General features: G+C 43.9%; 1 protein-coding gene across 3 annotated transcripts in view; it reads right to left on the bottom strand.

Moving 5' to 3' along the window:
* Positions 1 to 17917, bottom strand: part of septin9b (septin 9b) — a 61360-nt gene that overhangs the window by 15094 nt on the left and 28349 nt on the right. Inside the window, exons 1-2 of one of the 3 annotated variants that reach the window (XM_079159697.1) lie at positions 15058 to 15104; positions 3504 to 3689 (exon numbers count right to left, since the gene is read on the bottom strand). In XM_079159697.1, coding sequence (XP_079015823.1) covers positions 3504 to 3660 — 157 coding nt within the window. In that variant the 5' untranslated portion in view covers positions 3661 to 3689; positions 15058 to 15104. Of the gene's footprint in view, positions 1 to 3503; positions 3690 to 4353; positions 4474 to 15057; positions 15105 to 17917 lie in introns of those variants that run through there. The other 2 variants (XM_079159696.1, XM_079159695.1) reach the window with 2 other exon arrangements.

The following is a 17917-nucleotide window of genomic DNA, read 5'->3' as shown; positions in this document are numbered from 1 at the left end:
CAACTCGCTCGACACCAGAGGGACAACTCGGTTGGCTAACGGAAACTTTGTTAGACTCCAAAAGATGCCCTAGTTTATTCTTAGTTCACGAATGCAACCCCAGCATCTTAGAATGTGGCAAAAAGAAAGTCAAACATCTAATAAGCTGAATGGACCGAGATATTTTTCTCAGGATTTTATAGACCCAGCACTAAAGGCAGGTCAATACTGGCCTTACAGTGAGAAACAGGACTCCAATGAGGTGTTAGTCAAGTATCTGCCAACGCATTACCCAGCAGAACTTGATACGTTGCTGTAGTACTAAATGTCAAAGCGCCGACCTGCAAACAAATCCCTTCACGAATGTCTACTGTTCTTTTCTATTGTGAACTCCGGGGTGCAGAGTGTGAGGGTATTATTACACACGTTATCCCTACAAGTGGATACATGTCGGCGTTCTGTAGAAATCTGCAGCAACATAAAATGCGTATCTTAGATAGAACATTCACTGAGTCATGATCGCCCGTTTCTCACTAAAACTCTTACACTCCAACATCTATATATCAATATGTCTCTTGTGATGAACAGTATCAGTCCTCCTTGGAGTTGTGCCCACATGCCGTCTGGCTTTGTGCACAAAACTCTGCGCCGCGGGGCATGAAATCAGACTAACGGCATTCTATAACTACCACCATGCCAATATGATCCAAACAAACACCAAGGCTTATAACTCATAGCTGACGCTTTTCAACACTTATTCTTGTTGAGTCATCTGCATCTCAGTGTGTGATAACATTCTGACATTCCTTTCTCTGACGGCAACATTCGGTCCTGCCTGCGTGCCATAGAGCAGGGGTGGCCAACCCGCGGCTCGGCATGCGGCTCTTTGCCCGGTTTCATGCGGCTCTTACGTTGATATCGAAGTTTGTATTTGTGTTTTTTTAATGTTCGTGTTCGCTTCGCTTGAGTTAAATACGGTATTTTCGTCAAACGCGCATGTGCGGCCACAGATTACGTTCCTCGTCGACCCATTTAACGCCGAGACGGACTGTTTGAAAGCCCCGCTTTAAGTAAAAATGTAAAAGTCGGACAATTTACAAATATCCGTTGTATCGCGCAAGGCGGAGCTCCTCCCCGATCCGCACGCGCCGCGCACACCTCCACCAGCGTATGTGACAGCAGCAGCAGCAGCCACCCTCCCCGCCGACGAAGAAGGAGCAGCAGCACCCCCCCCCCCCCCCCCCCCCGCCGACAACCGGCCCTTTGGGGGCAACCATGATGCTGATGTGGCCCCAGAGCGACAATGAGTTTGACACCCCTGGTGTACACAATGTTCATTGTTGAAAATGACTGGCCTGTGGTCTTAGGAGTCAATTTCTGTCATTATCATATTGGTGTGTGACATTTACAATAAATCTGGCTGAGCAAAGGTATGTGTGTGTGTGAGGAAGGGATAGGGTGATGTTCATGTGTGCCCATGTGTATGATGTGGCTCTTTGCGGTAACACAGTAAAAAATGTGGCTCTTGGTCTCTGACTGGTTGGCCACCCCTGCCATAGAGGCTGCATGTATATAAGAAGTCACCGCGACGTTGCCCATTGGTTTGTGGGCTGATGTTTTGAAGCCTTGAGTTCGGCATTTTGGACGTCGCCATCTTGGTTTTGGGCTGTAGCCATTTTGTTCTTTTGCGACCATGAGTGACACGAGAGGGTGGAGCTAACAACAACCGAACGCCGAATAAGACATAGGTGACCAAAAATGTTACAATTAACTTTCATGAACTGAAAACAGGCTGTTGAAAGGGTTGAAGGTGTAAGATGAAAACAGACCGGACAACGCTGTGGTAGCGACCTGTCAATCACAAAGTAGCCCCGCCCTAAAGCATACCCTGCATTATGGTCTATTTGACTCTAAATGGGACCATCATTTAAATGAACATCATGCTGTATTGAAGAAGACTTGAAACCATCAATTGAGACCAAAAACTCGTGTTTACAATGTTTACTGAGGTAATAAATCAAGTGAGGAGTAGAGTCATTTTCTCATACAATCAGACTTCTTATTCAAACCAGAAGAATGGCGATTAGAAAGAATGCAAGTTGAAGGCCCTTCTGCATTGGCTTCACTATTCAGACCCGGAGGTCGCCCCTTGCTGCATGCACGTACACAGGTGCATTCATGGACAATCGTGTGTGTGTGCAGGGACTCGATGTGGGGGATCTACAATAACTGGTGGCGTGGCGCTGCTCTCTAAGGAACTGTGAGTTTCATCTTGTCAGAGTAGTCGCCATCATTGCGCCAATTTCTCAGCCTGACAGCGCTCTTTAGTGCGCTCAAGCGTGTGTGTTTGTTACATCATTGACACACAAATAAGAGAGCTAATTCTGGAAGGCACCATGACTTTTCACTAACAAACTGCAGTAGAACCACACACGTGTTTTTGATTTCTTTTCTTTTTACTTCAGACAACAGCTGAGGAGAAGCTTTACGATGAATGTAATGAAGAAACATAATAGAAATGTGTTTTCCATGTGAGAGAATCTGCAAACTAAGCATGCTGTGTATGACATCCTGTTTATGTGCGGTTTTGCATTTTGTGTTGGTACTGCAGACGTTGAAAATGTTTGAGATGGTTACCTTCTTATCTTTTCGCTGAATTCAGTACCGAGTCAATAACTGTTGCAAACATTTGGAAGGAATTACAGCCTCAAGTCTTCTCGGATACATCTGTGTCAGTTTAGACTTTAAATCTAACATGAATCGAGCTCAAGGTCAGGCTGGATGGGAGCAGTTAAGCTACTCTTTACATCATACCACAGTATAGTCATAGTCATACATTATGGTGACCATAATTCTCATAGATAATATCTTTTATATGCCATTGTTTAGTATTAATAGCACATGTTTTCATAATAATTACTCATTGCAACTAAAGCATAAATAAGTGATTTGAAACTGCAAATTAGCAGCATATGATCGTAATTTGAGGGAGACAAGGTCAGGGTTAACAACACAAATAACACGCCAAAAGGAAGGAAAAGTCAAGGGGATGGAACGCTCTCTGAAGTGACTGGACTGAGATTTTCTTTTTCAAATTGGAACACAAGAGCAAATATCATGCACATATGGCTATTGTTCTGGGTGGTTTAAGTGTGTATATATTCTCCAAGTTGCAGGTGAACAATGAAACTTTTAGACTGTTCGAGATTAAATGAAAAATGTTTTTCTCACCTTGTTAGATCACATTTCCACTATTTAACAATATATGCAAATTATTTTTAACTAAAATAATCAATTTATTTGTATTATTGTATCAAAATCCAATCATCTTTTCTTCCTGTAAAATAAAATATGACGAGGGCTCACGTAAGAGAACCAACCAATAATATCATGACATCCATCCATCCATCAATCAATGTGCAACTTCTAGCCTCAATGAGAGGTGTGCGTATGCTGAAGACGCTCTAACTTCCGTCTCACTGGGACTCGAAACGTTAAATTAAATTAGTGAACGTCAAACTCACCCACAACCATGATGTTGAGCTCGAAGCCCTGCTTCATGGCCTTCCTCCTCATCTGCTCCAGGATGGCATCGATGCCCACGTAGCTGAAGTCGCTGGCATGGCTCTTCTCCCCCTTTCCTTGCGGGTTAGGGTGGTGGGGCTTGGCGGACTCCGACATGTTGCTGTGGCTCAGACTGACCTCTGACCCTGAGGGATGCAGGTTGAAGAGAGAAGACAAATAAAAATGAATTAATGAGATAGATTTACATGATATCTATACAATGCACATGCATAAAGTTAGATTTTTAAGCAGTGAAGTGTACAAATTAGTAGTACAAAGGGACTGAAAAAAGATACCGCATGTGAAATCATGTGAACTGCAGAGTACAAAAAGCTCGGTGCGAGGATACCGATCTGAGCAGTTCATTTCCTGTGTGAAACAGGATACACCAGGCTTTAAATTCACATTCATGAGCGCCTGCCTTTGTACAAGACAACACTGAGAAGTTGTTAATCTGTCATTTGCACTGTCCGCCAAAAACCCAACAGCAGGGAGACACATGTGCAGATGTGCATGCACACATAACATAACAAGATAGACTTTCCCATAACACTTCAGCTGAGAATTGTTTTCCCAGTGGTCCAGTGCAAGCAGCCAACTGTAAAACTCACCAGTAAATCACATGGAAGAGACATCTGCTCACTAATGTTGCATACATTTCTCGATTAGCAACTACCTCATGTTAGTAGCACAAGCCTTCGAGAGTAGTTTTTTAGAAATACATGTAGAAGTTGTGACCAAAGTGAAACAGAACATCTGGAAATTAGAGTTGGAGCTCTTAAAATAATTAGGAAGACAAAATGAACAGACCTTGTGGGGAGAAAGCGCTGCCAACTAACAAATCACGGCTTATACCTCGCTTTAAAAAAGGAGGAGATGGTTGTGTAGAAGACGAAGGCCGTGTGTGCCAAGGCACCTCTGCAACACAACTCCGCTCTGCCAAATGTGCTAGTATGTGCTTGCAGCAGCGCACTCTTCTCTCAATGTAGGAGGAGACAACATTTCCTGTGCTGCGTTTCAGAAACTTGTGGTATTGTCTGTGTGAGGTTTGCAGTCACAGACACTACAAACCACAGACACGCACACACACACACACACACACACACATACACACACACCTGAAGCTGACAGTGGTCCTGACTATGTACTGGTACGGTATACTGCAGCTGGGATGGATTCAGGCTCTGTTTTGGGACGATTATGTTTTCTCATATAACAGTGAGAGTTCAAGGCTCCAGCATCTGAAAGCTGTTTTTGCTGAAGAACATAGAAGCCTTTGTGCTTTTGATTTGTCTGTCGTATCGCAGAGACAGCCTGCCTGTAATATGTGTATGCAACATTGGTGGTAAGGATTTGAATGCAGTACACATGACAGCTTTTTCCTGGGCCCTCATAAGACGGACAGTGTGAGACGGAGGTAGAGAGGCATGTGATCTCGCTAAGAGTATACATTTTCCAGCTTTTACTGCAGCTATGAAGCACAGACTATCCACAAAGAAACAAGGAAAAGGCCCTATTTGGCTCTCTGTGACTTTGTCCTGGGAAAGGTGTTGCTAATAATCACTGTGGGTGCTTTTAATTTGAGGGCACAACTAGGACCACCTGTCTCACAGGAAGCAGAAACACACATTTACACCATGAGGGAGGTTGACAGTCGATGTAATCAAAAGATTCAGTTCAACCACCTCTCAATGAAACAATGTGAATGAGTGTACACTATAATCACAGCCTTTTCTACCTCAGACATCACACGTGTTGGAGCACAATCTCACCGTCTTAACACACATTAAAGGTGCTACGTAAATACCAGATTGGGAGCATTTCGATTGCCTCTCAACGGCTCTCAACATCGTGTCTGCTGATCCGCCAGCTCACAGCTAACGATGCTAACAGCTGCTAAATAGGGCTGGGCGATAATTCAATATGATCATTTATTGTTTTTTAATGGACAAGTGTGAAACAAGTGTGAATGTGGTCATTTCATATAAACTATTTATTTATCGAATTAGCAGAAAACATGCTATACAGTGATATATATTGTTATCGACTTATGAAATGACCTATAGCGTGATAGAGGATGTTGGCCACATCGCCCAGGCCTCATGCTCTGAATCCTGTATATTGCACTTAAAAAAAAGAAAAAAAGAAAAGTCAGCTGAACCTCTCTGAACTCAATACCCTTTTTTTCCTTCTCCAAGCTACAATTTTGGACCATGAGAAGGGAACCACACCTTCAACAGTCACAGATGAACTGGGATGTGATGCCACGTGTGGCTTGGCTAAAACTCAACAAAACTCAAGGAATAAGAAACTCCCCCCCCCCCCCCCCCACCATTAGTAAAAAACAAAACAATGACATGGTTTAATCCACGCTGTAACGTGAACCTCCTGTTAATGCCGCATCCCGGTGGACTAAAGCTGATCTGTGCAGCGTCGCCGTCCTCAAGAAACCCGACACAGAAACACAGCGTCTCGGAAAGCGATACAATAATCCCTGCAGGTATTTGGATCGATTTATCTTTCGCCTGTGAGATGTTTGCAAATGTTTGCATAGTGTCATTTGGCCGACGCCGCGCTCAACTCTTATTACATCGAGCCCCGATTGCATCAGTAGCCTCTTGAATGACAGAATGCAGATTAGCTCTAATGACATACTTCCAGGTCTGCAGCCAAAAATGCCTCCCGGGCGCTGTGACAATGCCAAGCCCTGAGCCATCTGCTGGCCTCACACGGCTGCTCTCTAAGAGTAGACAAACGGTCACACTGTAGCAGAAGCAACCACACGGGCGTAGTAACAAGAACTGGCGACTTGCAACGGAAAACGGAAGAACAAGATGTCAGAAATGTTACCCAGCCTGACAACCACTCTGTTGCTGTGACGTTCACTTCTCTTTCTTGAATAGTCCAGCTGAGCATTCTCACTTTCATCGGCATTATTTCCCAATGACTTCATTCTCGGGGACCGTAGGATGAGCCGGCCAGGAGCAATCGCAATCGTTATTTATGCCCCTTATGTATCAGAGCGACAGTTTTTCCATTTGCATCCACAACAAAGTGTCTCCTAATGAGTCAGATCCGCATTCGAGCGTTATGATGTTCCACAAAGACAGCGTCGATAACCTTCGCTGCGACGAGCCACGTTTCTGGATGAGTAACCTCATTACAGACAGTACAGTATGACTCAGATCAGTTGCCTCGACCGTTGGATCCCAACTGTTCTCCAACCAGATAGACCGGGTGCCTTAAAAATAGAACAAGACATGTGAGACTTCACTGGAATAAACTCCCTTTGAAGAGCGAAATGAAGCCTGAACGGGAGAGACACGGTGAGTCGGTGGGGTGCACATTTCATTCAAATGAATGATGTGGGAACCGGACCTGTGCAGAGGACCGAACAGGTGCATCAATGAACCTCAACTGACCCCTCATTGAGAAAACACATTTGACCCGAATGAAAATAACTGTATTAAACGGCAGACAGACGCTACGCGCGAAGATTGCTTTCTTTGGGCCTCATGACATGCAAAAGCGGTATTTTAGGATTAGAGAGATTTGTTTAACGAATGGAGACAAGTTCAGGTTTTTCCCTTTGCATGAATGGATAGATCCCATCAAAGAGAAGACTAGTCGTTCATCTTCAAATGAGGGCACTTAACACTGAGGGCTGTTTCAAGTTTCATCATTGGCATTTTTTTATATTCATCTTTAGATATCTGAAGATGACACTGCGCTGTTTATTCAGGCTCTGCAGTGTATTAACACTGTCTGAAAGACAAGACCGCTGGTGGTTGTCATGTTGGTGAAAAGCGTAACGAAAAAAAATGTGTGTCTGTTGGTTGTTTTATCTGCATTATGGTAGTTTCCTGTTTGTCACCGAGGACTTCACAGCAGACAAAACCACAGCATTTACATCCGTGTCAGTCTGACTCACAGGATGTATGTGCTTATAAGCCTGCCATTGCTCATTTCAGAGTGGATAATCCTCCGCTTCCGCTTCTTGCGCCATCTATCTTGCAAGGCCAGACGGACCTTTCTCAAGTGCTATAACAGTGTGGACATAGGTCGGGCTATGCGAGACGACATCCACATTAAAAACGTTTGTTGCTATATAAGGAGCGGCGTGTAGGATTCGTCGCCATTTTGGCGGTGAGGTTGCAGAGTGCAACCAACTGAAATTGCTCCCGTGTGCCAAGGACAACTACGGTGGCTGACACAGAAAATGTGAAAATGCGAATGGCCCCGTCTAGAATCAGTGAAATCTAGAAAGCTTGCATTACAAACTAATAAAAAAAAAATGCTATCAAGCTGCATAAAGGATCCAGTATTTGTGGATCAAAACCCACACTGGATACTAAAAGTCCAATATCTCGCCCTCAGCTGCTTTCATTTCCTTCAGAATGTTCTTCAAATTCATGTGACAATAACAACTCTTGTAATTGCATTATCGTAGGCAGGACAAAAGTGACAAAGTGTACACTGTTAAAGTTAGAGCGTGCTCAACAGATTCCCTGGAAAACATTACAGTCCGACATTTTATTCTTGTTAATCCTGAACGCCAGCATAGCTGAGTGCAGACCAGAAAACACAAAACTGCTTTCAGGCAGCATTCTTGTCTGGCCTCAGCCCTCACAGAGAAGTCATGCATCATGTTAATATTTCTAGAGGTATGCAACATGTAAATATTTAGCTGACGGATATCAATAACCACCATCCCGAAGCATCGAACCCGCTTCCTTAAAACTGACCTGTAATGTAATCCTCCTGGAAAACCAACACAAAGTGTTCCCCTCCGATCAGATACAGTTTTGTATTTTGCTGTAACAGAGAATCCCCTTCCCACTCGAGACTCACGCATAACTCAACACTCCCCTCTCTCAAGCCTTTCATTAAAATCCCATCAGGCACATCTCATCCAATTCTACATTTAATATTCACAGAGTGAAACTTGAATGCGCCGATGCCTGGAACAAAGCCTTCATTGTCTTCTTGAGTGGCCTCTTAAAAACCAAAGAAATTCACTTTCCTTCGAGTCGAAGAAGCCACTTCACCACTTTTCAGCCCGGCTCTAGATTTCATGAGAAAGTAGGTTTTTGTACGTTATTGTTCTGACAATATCGGTACAATAAAAAAAAACTTGCAGAAAGGGAAAGAAAGCAGAGGGGGTGAAGGAGACAAAAAGTAGAATGAATCATGGCATGCACAACTTGTAATTAGTGCAGATGAGTTAAACTGTTTAAATGAATGTGGTCCATGACTGACGCTCTACATGCGGAACTGGTTTACTTTATAGTTGACCATAATTTATTTTCAGTTCTGGATTCAAACAGTTCCTCTCACAGATTTTGTCGCCCTCCACAATAAAAACTTTGGAAAATCTCGCAGCTGTCATGCAGAATAAGAAATGAGACCTCCGCGATAATTAAATAGTTTCTTGTGTTCTCTGTAGCTGGAACCTGGAGTTGATTACATTACATTACAGTCATTTAGCGGACGCTTTATCCAAAGCGACTTACAATGCAGATGCTATGATACCGTAGGCAAGTTACGGGAGCAATATTTTGGGGTTAAGTGTCTTGCTCAAGGACACATCGACATGCAACCAGTGGTGACGGAACCGGGTTTTGAACCGCCAACCCTCTGATTGAAAGACGGCCCTGCTCTCAACTCAGCCACAGTCGTTGCATTGACACACCTCAGAATGCCAAATCAGGAACCAAATAGAGAGATTCAGTCTTTAAAATGTATAAAGGAAATCTACCAAACGTCACATTATGTCCAAGTCTTAAGGCAACACACCCCGAGTGAAAACATTGTTTTATATGCACTGATTATATTTGAGATTTCTGGCTATTGCTTTCATAACATGTCTCTCTGCAGACTAGTGGAAAGAAAAAGCAAATCCAAAATACATATTTAGGTGTTCATTTTACTTAAATTTGAATTTCTTTGTCTCTAGATTTCTCCTAAATGCACCAAACATTAGTATTAGATAATGACTAGTGAGAATATGTTTTGCATATTGAAACATAACAGCTCAGAAAATATAAAAACAATGTTAATGTAAGTAAATTAGTTTTTTAACTCTGAGCCGTAAATCTCCACTTCACCTTCTACAGAGGTGTTTGATCATACATCATTAATATAATCTAATAATGTATATATTTCTATATACTTGTGTTATACTGTTGACAGTATCTTTCTGATTCATGGAGTGAAACAAAGGGCTATCCAAACTGTCTTTATAAAAAACCTGGCTTTATCCAATGTTCAGATTTTCTGTGAAAATGAGCACATATTTAATAAGACATTGCCCTATTTGCACATTTCAACATAAACATTTAGGAAACGTATTAACAAAAAAAGAATTGTCTGAATGTAACTAATCAACTGGGGAGGTTTCATCATGGTGATATCTATGAGTTAAAATGTGTTCCTTATATGGATCATGAGTAATGCTGTTAACCACAAATTTAACCTTTTAACTTCTACAGAACATTACTGCCCTTTGATGAAAAGTTTTGTCGGACACCTAAATATACCCAAAACTTTATATTTTGTATTGTTGTTGATGTATTGTAAAAGTGCGGTTTTTGTTGCGAGGTACAAGGTACTTGGTTTTCTTCCCCCTCCCGTCTTCAGTCTGTCTTAAGCATATGTTCAGAAGCTGTCCAGTCACTCCTTAGGGGGTTGTGCTTTGGGAGAAGAAGGCATCATGTCTGTTCTTCTACTCACACGTCGTTACTGACCGCTCTTAAACCCTGTCTGCTACTTGAAAGCTCTGTTATTTAAAAAAAGAAGAAGAAAAACATGGCTCCCATGAGGCGAGTCTCTGCCCTGGTGCAGTTCAGTTGCATATTTCCTGCATGTGTCTCTGTGTGTCTATGCAAGTAGATTTCCCCTCTCTCTCTCTCTCTCTTTTTTAAACCGGAGATGACATTTCCACCGGTGCTTTGGTGGCTCCCTCTAAAGAGGAAGAGATCGTTAAGTTTTACTCCTGCTGAGCCTGATGGAAGGTCCAGAAAGAAAGTTATATGCACTAGAGTTGACTGACAGTTATAAGTGTGTCACAGGAATACAGGATTAACATATGTAGTTTTACAGTCAGGTATGAGAACTACACCCTCTGATCTTGGGACACAAGCACTTTAAAACACATTCATTTTAATTTAAAGCACATCGCCACCATTTCCAGTCCTATTTTAATTGCTTGTTTTCCTGATAATGAGTACCGACACTAACCAACTAATGGAACTTACCCCCAACTGTGACAGTAAGACACACAATCTGTTATGCAGAGTGAATAGATGGCTTAAACCCACAGTGCATATTCAGCTGTAATCTACTGAAACAAAGGTTCAGATGGCAAAAGCAATATGTACGCGTTTCACAGGAAGAGCTCTGTTCAAAAATACAACATCAGTCATAAAAACAGACTCCTGATATCTAAGTCATGTCAGTAAGTTTTTTTCTTTTAACATATTGATATAAAGGCTTTGCGGACTTTAAAAAAATACTTTATTGCTGAAGCTGAACTTGGGGAGCCACTAGGTATCGATACCTTTAAAGTATTGACCAAAATAACCCAGTATCAAGTAGATCAGAAACTGCATTTGATCGTTTTCTACCCAGATCTAGAAAAAAAAACTAAAAACTACCCCATCCCTCCCCCGTGGGCCGCCATAAACAGCGGTAACCCACACAGCTTCCATTCACATGATGGGTATCGAACTCAGTACTCTATTGCTATCAGTAGTACTTTAAGGGTACTGGTATTAGTACTAATATTGTCTTCTTCTTTTTTTTAACTTGGAGACACTTGACCTAAATATGTAAAAGCTTCATAGACAACAACTTTGAAGCAATCATAAGTGCAAGCACTGCTTCCGGCGGCCCGTATTGGGTTTGACGCCAAGCAGCAGCATTTGTCAGCTCCCGTATATTGAGACGTGGCAGTCGCCCCTTTGGCGTGCATGTCTTCGGAGAAACACAAGACATGACTCATCTGTGGCCAAATCAGGTGATCGTTCAGGTGCATTAGGCCAAAGAAGAGCGAAAGTATTCATGTCGGGTAGTAGAGTCAAAACAATGACAGACCTTAAACACATGATACTATATTGTGGCAGCGCTTACAAATGAGATTTACTGTGCCGGCTTGAAATTTCCTTTCCCCTCTCCAAGAAGCGTTAATATTATGTCTACTTTTTTAATGATCTGATAATGGGCCACAACTCTGAAGCGTGTTTTAAAACACCTAAATCGCTACGATATCATTTGCCAGTTGTTGCCTAGTGGGGTGAATTCAATGCCAAGTGTATGCACATTTTAAAAAAGGGGGGCAGACGCCACTAGCTTAATGCAGCACTGCGTTGTGTTTGAGGAAGACGACGCGGTGTGTTTACAGTAGGTATGGTGACAGAGGGAGGTCGACATAAGGGGGCTGGGAGGATGGAGGAGGGTCGCACTGGCCTGTCATTAACATCTAAGAGGAAATCCCTCTCACTCAGTCCCCCATCTGTACTTAGAAACCAAAGGAACGCTGCGGTTTAAAAAACAAAAGACGGGTTTTCTCCCCACCGCAGTGTAAGACGATGAGGTTCGGTGAGGTTCGGTGAGGTCGATAACGGCTACAAAAAAAAGGTCTGAAGAAAGCTACTGGCCCACATCATCTTTCAGCCTCGTCACTCACGTCGGCCCACTGAGAATGTGACCCCTGGCCCCCAACGCGGAGCGAAGCAGATGGTGCCTGCTCGGTGTTGAAATACAGCTCTCTTCTGGTGGTGTTGATAATGACCTGTCCCAAAAAGCCTAACAAAAAAAAAAAAGACTGAAAGAGTGACGAGAGGTAGAGAGAGAGAGAGCTGTGGAGGGAGGGGTCATTGAGGTAAAAGGGCATGACCGGGGAGACATTAGATAAATGCTACAGAAACAGCGATGGGCTAAAAAAACAAAAACAAAAACACGAGTGAGCACAGTTTGGATCGATAGCTGCCAGCATGGACTGAGAGTGTGGGGAAAGCAAAGCCCAACACAGTGAGAGCGGTCATCGAGGTGCCGAGTACAACTGTAAGAGCCTGCTGTTCAGGACAGCTTTCAGGACCAAGCACAAACCCTCGGTGCAGCGAATCACACAACCACCAAGTATGAAGCGGGGGGGGCCGGCTGGTTCGAATGTTTTAGCGATGCACGCCGCTTAACGAGAAGGAAATGAGAAGTGTCGGGCTGTTCAGAGCAGACTTCTGCTCTTGAAGTTGTTGGTTATTTTCTCCTCACAGTAGCACCACTAAGTTGTCCTTAAATGCACCGCTATTTAGGTCTCTTTGTCAGACCAACATTTTCCTTTCCGCAGAGGAGCAGAGGATGCAAGAGCGACAAAACGATGAAAGTTCTCTTTCTGAGGAACAAACAACTGAGTGTCAAGTAAATAACCGTGGTTGTGCAAGCCAGACACCAATTTTCTGTAACTTCACATTATCGTCCCAGAATCAAAAGACGCTGTGACGGACGACCCATAATGCCTTGCTTGAGGCATAATACTGCCACAGCACTGCAGTTGAGGACACCACAGACTGGCATTTACCACCCTCTCCCCTCCACTTCCCCCAGAGCTGGCAGGCCCACAACCTGTCCCCTCTAACAGGATGTGACACGTATGACTTCCTCCCCTTTGTGGCGTACATATAGAACAGAAAAAAACACCCTCCCACTGCGGGCAGCTAGAGTGATACACAGTGTGCCAGAGGTGTCTGACCAACTTCTGTATTTGACAAAAAGGCCGTTTTCTGGTCATTTTCTACTTCAATGTGCTGATGAGTTGAAACCAACGTGGCGACATCACATGAGAACTACATTCTTCACTCGCTGACGGAACAGGAAGCGAAGACGAGACCACATGAGATTACATGCACATGGATACAATCAGCCGGAGGACGATGAAGACGTACTGCGATGTGGGGACGGATATTTACAGACAGTCTGGATGTTTACTGTCAAACATGTTCACGCCTCTCCTCCTCTCAACTCCGCTGCCTTCAGGGCAAATACTTTGGGGGGGGGGGGAGTGTGCTGAACAACAGCAACAGGTTCAATCCACGCAGGGGTGGATTCCCCTTTGAGGAAGCGGGTTTGAAAACTTGAAACTAAAAATCTCGTTTCGGCAGTCAAGATTTCATGAAAATGATATCAGGACTTGACTGACAGAAAAAAAACTATTTATTTCACGCCGCTGGTCCCAAACAATCCCAATGAAGTGTTTATCTTTCGGTGATTGAATTACTCATAATCAACGAGCTAATCTGATTAGCAACACGCAAACAATGGCTGAGTGGTTTTAACTGGCGCCTATTGTGAAGCGTATTGTAATAATGTAAATCAGATATGAGGCAGCATTAGGGAATTTTTCTGGTATAGTGTATGTTAAACTCCAGCACACTGACACTGCAGGGTGACCACTGTCGGGGGACATAAATAGGGAAATTCATTTCTTAATTCATTAATGCTCTGCTGGACGCTGCTGCAGGGACTTGAGGGAAGCACCCAAGTGTGTTTTTTGAAGATGCAAGGTGGCAGGTAGGTGCAAAGCGAGTACGTCCACAACATGTCCGATAAAGCCAAGACTTCACTGGGTCTTCTGGCTGCAGCATCCAACAAAGCAGCTATTCAGCCACCGTAATGCAAACTGGGTAAAAGAAGACCATGTGAGGAAAAATAAAGATTAAAGCTAACCTGGCCAACCTCATTTTCTTCCCAGCAGAAGCAACCGACAAGAGTTAACATGAGATCAGTTCTTACTATTCCCCTGTGGGAGAGAAAGACCCAAACTGAAAACAAGACTCTTTAACTCTCCTTGAACTTGGCATCAAACTCTGCACGGAGAGGCAGACACAGGGGGATTGTCAAAACTTAAATCATGTCAAAACAGCTTGGCTCCATCAGTGCCTGGCTAATCCACTGCACCGGATCAAAGTGAGGGCTGGAAAACGCCGTCTGATGCGACGCTGAAGGAGAAAACATGACCAGAGAAAGACAGAGAGAGCCCCGGAGAGTGATGGCGGGCTATCCTGATTGGCCAACACTCCGTCCCATTATGGCCGATTGATTAGCCATGCGTGCTCCAGAGTTGAAGACACAATGGGTAAGGGAAGGGGGAAAGAAAAGGAGAGGAGGGGGGGAGGAGGAGGAAAGTTAAGAGTGGTTGTGCTGGCTGACCCCCCCCCCCCCCCCGCCCCCCAAACTCTTCCCAATGGCTGAACAATGGGAAAAGATAGAGAGAGAAAAAAATAAAAGAAATGGTATAAAAGGTTTTCTACAGATCTCTGGCCAGAAACACACTCGACCTCATGGCCTCAAAACTTCACACAGCATACACGAGACACCTGGCTAACTGACTTTGACACCAACGGCCTCAGGGCACCAGATCCCCTTCCCCCCCTCTTTATCTCCTCCCTGCCAAAATCATTCGCAGCTCTGCTTGGAAGACAGGAAAGCACACGACAAACATGAAAATCAACAACTCACCCAACCCTTTTCCTCTCCTTCTCTTCTCACTCTTCCTCTCCTGCACTCCCTTTCCTCTCTCAATCACAGCTCCAGCTGGTGAGGCAGTATTGCTGCTGCTGCAGTTCCCCCCCCCCCCCCCCCCCCCGGCCACGCCCCCCACCCCCCACAGCTCAGTCACATGACCGCCATTTTCCAAAGAGGCTGGGGAGCCACACCCCTCATTCAAGAGAAAGTGAATGGGGAACATTGTGGAGCTCAGACCACGTGCGATTAGGTAAACCCACTGGAGATCCATGCTGTGTGTTTGTGTGTGCAGTTTGATCAAAATGAAACACAGCGGGAGAGTGTGTTAGCGTCAGAATACAGGAACATTTATATTCATTATTTTCTCAGTGTGTGTGTGTGTGTGTGTTTGCACAAGACAAGAGGTAATATGCTTCTCATTTCCCAGCCCTTGTGTGTGTCCATCTGCTCTCTCCCTCCCACTGCCTTGTTTCGCAGAGGAGAGCATTGGATTGTGTGTGTGTGTGTGTGTGTGTGTGTGTGTGTGTGTGTGATTGTGTGTGTGCGTGCACTGAAAGCATTTGGTCATCTCCCGCCTTCAATCCTCCAGGGCGCTCTCTCTCTCTCTCTCTCTCTCTCTCTCTCTCTCTCTGACAAACACACAGAAGTCTCCGACCCTCAAAACTGTGGTTGATTCATGACTAAAGTCGTGACTAAAACCGAACATCGCTAAGTTTAGATAATGAAAAAAACTTTTAAAAGGTATGACTCGACATTTTGGGAAATATGTTGGATCAGAAGATGGATGCCACCCTTGTCTTTGCGCTGGACATGAAGCTATAGCCAGCAGGCGAATAGCTCAGCTTAGCTTAGCATCAATACTGGAAGCAGGGTAAATAGCTGGCCTTGCTCTGTCCAAATAATACAAATAAAAACTCCTACCAGCCCCTCTCTAATTAATGACTATTTGTGGGGGGGTGCTGGACTATTTCTTGTCCGAGTGTAGTGAGTAGTAACTAGTCTCGACAAAAAGACTCCAGGAATTGTACTTTTGGAGTGACCCAGGCTAGTGATTGCCCGATGTTTCCAGTCGTTATGCTAAGCTAAGCTTAAATTTCTCCTTTTTGTTGGTGACCGCTTGCAGGAATATCAAATACTCACAACATCATGAGCGAATCGAGCTGCACTGAGGTCAACATTGGCCACAAAATGGATGAAAGTGGTTGCAAAACCCAAATGTTCCCGGGAAGTATATCGCTCTGGTGGGCTTCCTGTCTCCCAGTTCACCCACAACAGAGGGATTCATAGTTATCACCGCCAACCCGCTGACTGCAACACCATAATGCAGTCGACATGTTAAAGATGTTGTCTAAGAATAGTTTCATGATTAAAGAAAGATTCTGGTTATAAAATAGATTTGATCTCGACTGACTGGAAAGAGAGAGTGCTTTATTTGTGCCTTTGTTTTTCCATCAGCATACAGACTGAGGGCCTGAGAGAGATGTTCACAACATTCAGCCGAATTTCTTCCTTCCTGTCAAAGCTGCAGCTGAATCTCACACACACGCCTTGTTGTGAATGTAAATGTGCGAAAGCGAGAATACATCCAATGTATGTGCTTGTATCAGGTAATCGGTGCTGCACACTATTGAAACACATTCAATGTTGTTGTCCGTTTTCATTGGCTTGATTCAACACAGAAAAATGAAATTTAGAATCATTTTACACAACTGACTCTCGGTGTAGAATGATTTCCCCATGTCCAGGTTGATAAACTGATCTCATGTCAGTATCTAGCAAATATATTCTGGTCTGCGAGACATTCATTTTTCATCCACAGCCTCTTGGCTTCATAAGTTAAACATTTTGATGGGCCTTGGTTCAGTTTCTATCACTGCTCCGGCTTGTCAATATTTTATCAGCTAGATCAGGGCATTAAATCTGCCGTCTCCAGTGTGGAAACGGGGCAAAAGGTAAATGTTTTTACCGCCCTGCAGGCCTGAAGAGCACCCTTTTTGGGGTTTTGGGTAAAAAAAAAACACACATTCCCGCTGTATATCTCTTTTCAGCAAAAATGAGATTTTTCATACAGCGCTCACTAAACAATAAACAATGTTGTCAGTGACATTCATGACCCACCAGTGACTGAAGTTACCATTTCCTCTTGTGGGAACCAAAGATTAAAGGAGAGGTCTGACTTTATTAGTCTTCCTGAGAGCCTAAAAAGCAGCTTTGAGCTAAAATATTCATGGCAAATTACTTCAATTATAATCCAAGTATGGTGATTCAAAGGCAGGAGGACACACACTATGCGTTTTTGTGATGTGTATGCATTCGTTTTACATAGTCATACGAGAACAGGCACTTCTTCACTGACTGAATTCAGAAAACCAGTGAGTGAAATATCAAAATGTTCCTCCACATTTGAACTACCAAAGGCTGATTGAGTTAGATTCTCTTGCAGTGAAGTCATCAGTTTACTTCGGCTCTGCAAATCCTAATTTAAGAGATTCTAGCTGTGTTTTGCCATTATTATTTTTTTTAAACACAGCGGCCATTTGGGCTCAAAACACTCACATTTGGCAGCATGATATGACGTGGGCTGGAGGGGTAACCAAAGACAGAAAATGCGGCGGTGAATGACGCGCCGTGAGCCCTGTCGGGGAGCTCTGTGATTGGCCCTAAGGCCGGGGCCGATTGCTGCAAGGTCACCAAATCAGGGCAGAGCGCACATGTGGAGCCGATTAAAAGAGTTTCCTCCGTGACTCAGCTGACCGAGGGACTCGGTGAAACATCCTCAGTGTGGAAGAAGGAAGGGAGGAGGCAAAGAAAAATAGAGATGAAGGAGCAGGAGGAGGGGTCAGAAGAGACAAGC

Source organism: Pholis gunnellus (assembly GCF_910591455.1).
Source record: "Pholis gunnellus genome assembly, chromosome: 5".
Lineage (NCBI taxonomy): Eukaryota > Metazoa > Chordata > Actinopteri > Perciformes > Pholidae > Pholis > Pholis gunnellus.
This window is presented reverse-complemented; position numbering and strand designations above follow the sequence as displayed.